Raw genomic sequence first — 9,963 nt, forward strand, 5'->3', positions numbered from 1 at the left:
CTTATGTTGTTCTCTTTCTATTTGTTCAGGTTGTATAACTAATGTTTGATTTTGTCTCTTTCTTCTTTTTTGATGTGTGCCTCTAGTGCTATAAATTGACCTCTGATGACTGCCTTCGCTGTGTCCGTAAGGTTTTGGTATGATGTGTTTGTATTCTTGTTTGATTCTAGGAACTTTTTGATTCCGCCTTTGATTTCTTCTATTACCCAGTGGTTTTTAAGCATGGTGTTATTCAGTTTCCATGTATTTGATTTTTTTTTCCTTAGCCTTCCTGTTGTTAATTTGTAATTTGATGGCATTGTGGTCAGAGAAGTTACTTTATATTATCTCTGTTTTGGATTTTGTTGAGGGTTGCTCTGTGGCCTAAGACGTGGTCTATTCTGGAGAATGTTCCATGTGCGTTGGAAAAGAATGTGTACTTTGCAGCTGTGGGGTGGAGTGTTCTATATATGACTATGAGATCGAGTTGGCTGATTGTGCTCTTTAGCTCTTCTGTATCTTTGTTGAGTTTCTTTCTAGATGTTCTCCTTTAGCAAGAGTGGTGTGTTGAAGTCTCCTACTAGTATTATGGAACCATCTATTTCTGTTTTCATTGCTGTTAGAGCTTGTTTTATGTATTTTGGAGCCCTGACATTGGGTGTGTAGATGTTTATTTTGGTTAAGTCTTCATGGTGTATTGTCTGTTTAATCATTATATAGTGCCCTTCTTTGTCTTTTGCGGTGTATTTTGTTTTAAAGTCTATTTTATCTGAGATTAGTACTGCCACTCCTGCTGTTTTTTCGCAGGTATTTGCTTTGGTAGGTATTTTTCCATCCTTTGATTTTTTTAATAAATTTACGTGCTTTGTTTCTAAAGTGTGTCATGTAGATAGTGTATTGATAGATCCTGTTTTTTTTTTTATCCATTCTGTCACTCTTTCTGTCTTTATGGGTGTATTTAGGCTATTTGCATTCAGCGTAATTATTGATAGGTGTGAATTTATTGCTGTCATTTTGCAGTGCTTTTTTTGTGGTGCTAACATTTTCTTTGTTCCTCTTAGTCCCCTGTGCTGATGTCCTTTCATTTCAGGATTACTTTTCAATTTCTTTTGTTTTTGTAGATTTTTTTATTGAGACTTTATGTTTTTCTTCTTCATTTTGATGAGTAGTTTCCCAACTTTCTTTGTGGTTTCCTTGAAATTTACCCTTATCTTCCTAAATTTGGACCAGTCTATTATTAGTTGTTATTGACTTTCCATTGATTAGAAAGTTCTATACCTATACCATTTATTCCCTCTTTTATTGTTCTGACATTGTCTTCATTTACAGATTAACCTCTCTGGTTCCCTATTGCAATTGTTTTGATTTGGATAGTCCTTGAGAGTTCATTTCCTAGGTTGGTATCTGGCTGGTACAATCTTGCATCCTAGATTCATGCTGTGGTCTGATGTCATTTGTTTTCAAACCAAAGGACTCCCTTTAATAATTCTTTTAAGCTTGGTTTGGTTTTTACATAATCCCTTAATTTCTTTTTTTCTGGAAATGTCCGAATTTCACCATCATATTTGAATGAATGTTTTGCAGGATATATTATTCTTAGTTGGCAATCTTTTTTCTTTCAAGGTTTTAGATATGACATTTCATTGCCTTCTTGGCAATGACTGCATGGTTTATGCCAGATAATCAGAGCTGAGCCTTAGTGTTTCTCCTCTGTATGTGACTTTTTGATTTTCTTGAGCTGCTCTCAAGATTTTTCTTTGTCTTTGTTTTTAGTTGGATTATGATATACATTGGTGTTTTTCTTTTGGAGGTCTATTCTATATGGGGTTGTTGAGCTTCTGGGATGGTCAGCTTTTCATCATTCATGATATGAGGGATGTTTTCTGTCAGCAATTCTTCAATGATCCTCTCTGTGTTTTCCATTTTCTTTCCATGTTCTGGAACTCCGATTACTCACAAATTTTTGCCTTTGATTGTATGCCATGTAATTTTTAGGGTTTCTTCATTTTTCTTCACTCTTTTTTCAGCTTTTTTCTGAAATAGAGCTGTATCCAAGTGTTTGTCTTCAATTTATCTGATTCTTTCTTCTGTCTTTTCAAACCTACTCCTCAGCCCTTCTATGATACTTCCATTTCTAAAATCTTGTTTATCTTTTGGATTTCTAATTGTTGGTTTTAAATGATTTCTAGTTGCAAATATATTTTTGCATCTTGTTCCTGTATTACTTTCCTGAATTGTTCCATTTTTTGGTCTGTATTTTCCACGAATTTCTCTGCATTTGCCATAAATTTGTCTATTTTTTCCTCGTTTTTTTCTGCTTTTTCCTTCAACTCTTGGCTTGCTCTGAATATGAGAGATTTGATTTCCCTGTCAGGTAGTTCTAGTGTCCTTTCTTCTACTGGAAAGTCATGTGGTGTTTTAGTTTGGACACCTACTGGAACCATCCTGTCCTTTTTTGTTTTGTTATTGTCTGCTGTCTTTGGGACATTCAGTTGTGGATTTGTTTGTTTTTTCCTGCTTTTTTGTTTTATTTGGTTATGTCTAAACACATGGGCTGTATATTATTCTTTGTTGTTTGGTCGCCTGTAATCATGATAATTTTCACATCTTTTTCCAATAGGCAGGGCCAGTCATTCAGCTGTGGTGTAGCAGGACAGGTCCAGCTGAAGTTGAGGGGCTGGGATGGCTTTTTTGGCGCATGTACTAGGGCCAACAGGGTGGGCCAGGAATCAGGTCTGGGCAGGTTCCTGTAGGTTGTGCCTGTGCTGCTCAGGGGTGTGATGCTCAGTGCACAGTGCAGGTAGGCAGGAAAGAAGGGAAAGGTTGTGCTGTGTGGAGCTAATAGGGGCATAGGAAAGAGGAGAAACAGGAGCCAAAAAAAAAAAAAATGTGCTAAGTGAGTTTATCATTGGAGTGGTTAGATGAGAAACCGAGAAATGGAGAAAAACAAAAAGAAAAAGGGAAAAAGAAAGAAAAAATAGCTACGTAAAATTTTGGAAAAGAAAAAAAAAGGAAAAGTCCCCAGGATTCCCTGAGTCCCCCCAGTGGGAATGCTAAGACTGTGGAAGTAGTCCCAGGCTGTGCAGTATAGCCTGGCTAGAAGGGGTATACATGTCATACAGCACCAGGTATTCAGGAGACAGGGAAAGAAGATAAGTATATAGAGATGAGAACTGACAAATGAAGAAAGACAGGAAGGAAAAAAGAAAGAGAAAAGGAGAAAAAAAAAGAAAGAAACACCCCCAGGCATCCCTCTTATGCGGCTGCACATACTGGGGGAGTGACTCCTATGCTGTACAGTGCAGCCTGGCTAGAAGGGACTCCCAAGCTGTGTAAAGAAAAAGAAAACAAACAGAGCAAAACAAAATGAGGAAAAAAAAAAAGCCCCAGGAATCCCACCAGCATGGTGTCGTGGGCCAAGGGTGTGGTTTGCCAGTCGAGCATGGCTTCACAGCCTTTCAAGAAGAAGCAAAGATGGCACATGGATCCAGGTGCTCCAGACAAAGGAGGGGGAGGTGATAGGAGGCACAGTAGAAATCAAAAGAGATGGAAGGAACCAACACCAGCTCAGGGAACCAGCCAGTGTGGGCAGGGCGAATCCAAGCAGTTTAGGGCCAAAGCAGTTGCCTCCTGGCCAAGAGACTGGCTGGTGGGAAGCAGATGAGGCTGAAGGGAGGATGAGGAGGGGGAGGGCTAGAAAAGTGTGTTTTACTCATTACTGGGTGTTCTGTCTGCTGCTGGGAACTTCATGAGGCTGCTTTCTCCTACTCTCTGTCAACCACGTCCAGCGTGGGTGGGGCAGATCCAAGTGACTCAGATGCTGCACTTCCGGGCCAATTTAGCCACCGCAGCCAGCCAGGAAGTTCAGAGGTAGAGCAGTGAGCGGAGAATGAGGGTGGGAAAGTGTGTATCGCTGCTTACCAGGTGTTCTGTCTCCTGCTGGGAGTTCCCTGAAGCTGCTTTCCTGTGCTCCCTGTCTGCCGATCCCCAGCGGAAGTCTAAGATGCCAGATCTGGGCTGTGTTAGCTGATGGGGACATCCGCAACTATCTTTGCTCGCTTTCTGTCCTCTGTCAGTTTCTTATTCCATTAAGTGCTTGGCTGAGTTGTATACATCTTCGTTTGACACTTCAGGTTCCAGGAATGACCTTTGTCTCTGTTTTACTTAGTTTTTGGGGTATTTGCTGTGAAGGGACAGCATGGTGCTTCTGTGTATGGCACCATGTTGGCCAGAAGTCTAAATAAACATTCTTAATAAACACCTTCAACAAACAATTCCTCATCCATGCCAGAAATTCTGACTCTTGCTCCCTTTGTGTCCCAAGCAGTTAAATTTTGACAAAAAGGCTGAATTTTCTATTTAGAACAGTAGAAGTGAAGATTACAGTCTAATTCAGAATGGAGTTTTAATTTAGGCCTGAAGTCATCCATTTCAGTTATGCCAGTACCTCAGTTTTAAGGTTTAAAGTCCACATAGAGAGAAGAAACAGGAATAACTCAGGATATAGTTCTTCAATCAGGACACCTTCTGCTTGGCCGGTGCTACCACCTCCTCACTCTCAGAGCCAGGGCCTAGCCTCTACCTCTGCCCCTGTTGGCCTGGCCTCTGTCCCCACCTGGTCCTGGCCTCTGCCCCTGCTCGTGCCTGTCCTGGAGTTTATTAGCTCCACCAACAAGTGCCTAGAGGCACCCCACTACAGCAGCAAGCTTCCTACCTGAAGGCCCTCAGTTCTTTTTTTCCATGGGCTGGTAAGTGCACTGTAGCTACCTCACTCCATGGGCCAGGAAGCCGACCATGCATTCTCACACTGCTCTTCAGTGTTAAAGCTCTCTCTGTCTCCTAGGTCTATGAGGTCCTCAGCACAGGAACCCCGGGCCCAAAACACACACTCCACTTCAGGCTCTTCTTGATGGTAGTGAGGTAACCCCTCAACTTCTGTGGGATGGGCGCTTATATAAGTAAGTGGCTCAATCTTATTGGGCAGATTTACACACCCTGTTTGCATAACTGACCAATTCCCTCGCTGGAATAAACTGACTAATCCCCTCTCAAGTGGCTTAATCTATTTGCATAACTAACATTTCTACTGGAAGGACTAGCTTCTTCCCTGGATAACTGTGATAAGGGAAACTGTAACAATTCCTTAGGGCTCAGGAAAAAAATCTCTCAAGCTGATTTCTTCCTCTCTCTCTTTCTTTTATGCAGAAGCAAGGCACAAGGCTACACAAAGAAACTCATTTCCCTTAAAATTCTAACACAAAGAAACTCATTTCCCTTAAAATTCTATCTTGTTTGCTGTTTTTATCATGAAACAGTGTTGAATTTTGTCAAATACCTTTTCTGTATTGATTGAGATGGACACGTTGTCCTTTCCTTTGTTCTATTAGTTTGCTGTATTACATTGATTGATTTTCTAATGTTGAACCACCCTTGCATTCCCTGGATAAATCTCACTTGATCGTAGAGTATAATCTTTTAATGTTTTTTATTGGATTTGCTAGTATTTCGTTGGCTTGAATGTGTTTATTTTTGTCTCTTTTAATTCTTTATGCTTAGCGGTATTATAGTCTCTGTCTGTTAATTCCCGTATCTTAGTCTTAGAGATTCTGTTTCTGTGGTCTGTTGTTCCTACTGGTTCCCATGTTTAGTCTCTTGTTTCCTTTTGCATTGGACATTATTTTTCACTCTTTGATGGTCATAATTCTTGGCAGGAAAAATAAAGGCTTAGAATGAAGACCTTTCTCCAGATAGCATGTTCATGTATGTATTCAAGTCACCTTGTCTTAGACCACCTTAACCCAAGTTCCAGGCTCAACTTTCCCTAGATTTCCAGGGCTTCAAATCTGTACAAAAGCTTCTTTCCTTCATTTTTCTCCCGACCACCATGGTGTATACAAGGTGTATGAATTAGACTTCTCACCTGGGCATGCCCTAGGCTTTGAGTTCTGCCGCTGTCACTGCAAAAGAGCACTAAATCCACAGCCCCAGTTCTTAGCTTTTTCTTCTACTTGTCAAATCTCCTCATTGTAAACACCTTTGTGAGTGCTGAGCTCACTTCTCTGGGTAATCAAAGTTTATTTGGGTTCTCACTTATCCTGTAATCTCTAGTGTGATTTTATGGAGTATTTAATATTTCGTCAAGCTTATTTAGTTGTGTTCATCATGAGAGTTGATTAAAATTCCAAGCCTACCATTGCTGGAACAGAATCCTCAAAGGTCAATTGTTTGTGTGTACACAGGCAACAGCACCTACTTCACCTCCTTCAATCCTTTGCTCAGATATTACCTTCTCAGCAAGGTCTACACTGATGTCAGTCTTCTTTACTCTGCTTTGCTTTTTCTTTCTCTTTTGTACTCACTAAGTTCTAGCAGTCTATATCACGTACATGTTAGTTTTGTGGTCTGTCTCCTCTGCTAGAATATTAATTCCAGGTAGGCTGACACCTTTGTTTATCACTTATACTTCCAAGAGCCTACACTACCAGAGATATTAAAAGCACTGAGTATAATTTTTGAATGAATGAAATGAATAATGCTCTGTGATGATTAATTTTATGTCAACATGAATAGGCTATGGTGCCCAGTTGTTTGGAGAAACACTGGTCTAGATGTTGCTATAAAGATATTTACATGTGATTAACATTCAATCAATTGACCTTCAACTAAACAAATTACCCTCCATAATACGGATGTACTTCATCCAATCCGTTGAAGGCCTTATAAGCAAACTCTGGTTTCCTGAAGAAGAATTCAGCTTCAACACTGTAAATAGATGTTGCTGGAGTTTCCAGCCTTTTAACTGACCTATGGATCGTGGACTTCCTAGCCTGCCTAATCCTACCAGCCAGTTTCTCAAAATCAATCTCTCTCTCTCTCCCACTAGAGGCACAGTGGTTAAGCACTCAGCTACTAACCAAATGGTTGGCAGTTTGAACTCACCAGCAACTCAGCAGGATAAAAATGTGGTAGTCCATTCTGTAAAGATTACAGTGTCGGAAACTGTATGCGGCAGTCTAGTTGAAATCAACTCGACTACAATGAGGTTATTTACATATGTGCAAGAATATATACATATATGGCCCTGGGTGATACAAACAGTTTCCTTTCGGCTACTAACCTAAAGGCCGATAACTCTAACCCACCCAACAGTGCTGTGGAAGAAACACCTGACAATCAGCTTCCATAAAGATTACATCCAAGAAAACCATATGGAGCAGTTCTAGTCTATAACACATGGTGTCACCATGAGTCTGAATCGATTGATGGCAAAAGGTTTAGCTCCCATAACCGTGTGGGCCAATTCCCTCTCTCCCTTTAGCTGTGTTCACCATGAGAGTTGCTTAAAATGACCAAACCTGCAGTTGCTGGAACAAAAGGCTCAAAAGTCTGTTCTCTCTTTTTTTTTTTTTTCCTCTTTCTACAGGTTCAGTATCCCTAGACAAACTTGAATAAGACATGCCGTGTGATTCTGTTTACAAAAAGATGCAATTTGTGTCTGAATCCTTAAATGGGGACAGGAAACAGAAATAAATGTAGCAGTCATCAGCATATAGAGGTGAATTTAGCCTGCCCAGAGAGGGAGGCACTATTTCTGCTGAGAAACAGTCAGTCCCCTGGAGTTTTATGAGCAGGATGTGGGCCTGATCATAAATCCCTCTAAGAGGTTCTTCCTCACAGACTCAATGTCATCCAGCTTGCTGGATTCTCCTGGAAATCCTTTTTTGGTTTTACTCTGCTCTGTCCCTGATGAGTTTGGGAACCTTGTTAATTCCCTCAGAGGAAGTCATCTCTTCTGATCTGATTGAGCAATTCACAGATTAGTTAGGGTGTTCTCATCCTCTTAGATTGGGGACCCCTTATATCCAAAGCCAGAGTCAGAATCCAGAAACACAGGCTGGAATTTTAAGAGTCCACAAAGATCAACCCCAGCAGATAAGATTTCTCCAAGCACCATGTGTTTAGCAGTTTTCCTGTGTGGTTCCACTTTGTTATTTTCCCTCAGAAGGTACTTAGTCAAGGAAAAACTAGGATTATCAGGTTTCTCTCAGCATAACCTGCTGTTGAAAATGAACATATCTTTAAAGGTTTGGCAGTACAATAACCCTAACTTACCACATAGAATTTCTTTGAAAAATAATATATGAATAAAACATAAGAAGGATTTTCAGCAGATTAAGTTTTTTTCACGTGAACCAATTTGTGATTCTTAATTCTAAATACAATTTAATTTATTAAAACTAACTCACTATTGTCTCTGATTTACTATCTGAAGACCCACGCCCGCATATACTATAAGCCCCATACTGGCTATTTATATGCAGGTATATTTTGCCCACAGGAACCAAATTTCTTTTAATATTATATTAATGGTATATTATTGCATCAAACCCTACAAAATCACAGGTTTTGTTAAGAAAATAATTTTCTACCAAGCTGCCTCTTGAGAGCACCCTTAATCTCATTATTCCTGAGACTGTAGATGAGGGGGTTCAACATGGGGATCACCACCATGTAGAACACAGACACCACCTTGTTCTGGTCAGTTGAGTAGCTGGACTTGGGCATCACATAAATGAATGTAGTGGTCCCATAGTACAGAGTTACTGCAGTGAGGTGGGAGGTGCAGGTGGAGAAGGCCTTCTGGCGGCCCTCAGTGGAGCGCATCTTCAGGATGGCGATGAGGATGCAAACGTAGGAGACAGCTAGGACAAGCACTGTGAGCACAATGATGGAGCCAACAGAAAATGAGGGGACCATTGTAGGGATACTGGCATCAGAACAGGAAAGCTTAACTAAAGGAGCAAAATCACAGAAAAAATGATTGACCTGATTTGGTCCACAGAAGAATAAAGAAAAGAAGGAAATCGTAAGGGAGGACGCATTGAGAAAACCACCTACATAAACCACAGAGAATAACTGATCACACACTTGCATGGACATTTTAGTTGAATAAAGCAGTGGGCTACGGATTGCTACAAAGCGATCATAGGCCATGGCAGCCAGAAGAAAACACTCAACCGTCCCAAAGAAAGCAGCTGATCCAAGTTGGATGGCACATCCAAGATAGGAGATTGTATTTGTCTCCACCAGGAAGTTTACAAGCATATTGGGTGTGACAGAGGTTGAAAGTGCTATGTCAGTCAAAGCCAAGTGGCTCAGGAAAACATACATAGGGTGATGGAGCTGAGGAGAGATTCTGATCAGAATGATTGTGCTGAGATTGCCAGATATGGTCACCAGATAGATGCATAGGATGACAATGAAGAGGACGACCCGAAGGGTAGGATCTTCTGTTAAGCCCAGTAAAATGAACTCTGTCACTGCAGTGTGGTTCCCGTCCACCAAGGAATCCATGAGACAATGTTGCTGGTATCAAAAAAGATCTGTGGTAAAAAATTGCATTAAATAAGTTATAAATGTCTTGGCTCCATTTTCATTAACACGTGTATGGAAAGTCATTATAAATAAAGATATCGTTCAAGTGTCATTGCATATTAACATTAATGATAAATATATATTTGTCTTCACATGTTGGTATGCAATTATATATATATACATTTATTGTTATTGGCAAAAACACCAAAAAATTCAACATATGATGATTTTCCTTTTTATATTTTTCCAAAAATGCATTTAAGGTGGTTTTAAAGCTAAAGAAGAATAAAAAGAAACTGATTAGAATAACAAAAGGAATGCTGAGCATAATACCAAGCAAAATACAGGTTTTGTAATGAAACCTTCAGAAAAAGCTATCATTTTTTATAAGATTCTAAAATGATAAGAATAGGGCTTAGAATTATATATACATATCCAAAACCAAAACAACCCCTTTGCTGTTGAGTCAACTCTGACTCATAGTGACCCTATACGACAGAGTAGGACTGCCCCATAGGGTTTCCAAGAAGCGGGTGGTGGATTTGAACTGCTAACCTTTAGGTTATGGGTAAGCTATTAACCACTGCACCTCAAGACATAGTTCCTTTT

General features: G+C 40.1%; 1 protein-coding gene across 1 annotated transcript; it reads right to left on the reverse strand.

Annotated features, from left to right (window-relative positions):
- Positions 1–8,388: 8,388 nt before the first annotated feature.
- Positions 8,389–9,333, reverse strand: LOC126079563 (olfactory receptor 502-like). Its single transcript, XM_049890656.1, has one exon. It carries the CDS (start codon positions 9,331–9,333, stop codon positions 8,389–8,391), a length of 945 nt encoding a protein of 314 aa, XP_049746613.1.
- Between the last annotated feature and the right edge of the window lie 630 nt (positions 9,334–9,963).

This window comes from Elephas maximus, chromosome 7 (assembly GCF_024166365.1).
Source record: "Elephas maximus indicus isolate mEleMax1 chromosome 7, mEleMax1 primary haplotype, whole genome shotgun sequence".
In the NCBI taxonomy this organism is placed as follows: domain Eukaryota; kingdom Metazoa; phylum Chordata; class Mammalia; order Proboscidea; family Elephantidae; genus Elephas; species Elephas maximus.

What these genes read in the sequence shown, in the direction of transcription:
- LOC126079563 (XM_049890656.1), bottom strand. Translation starts at nt 9,333, where the DNA reads ATGGATTCCTTGGTGGACGGGAACCACACTGCAGTGACAGAGTTCATT.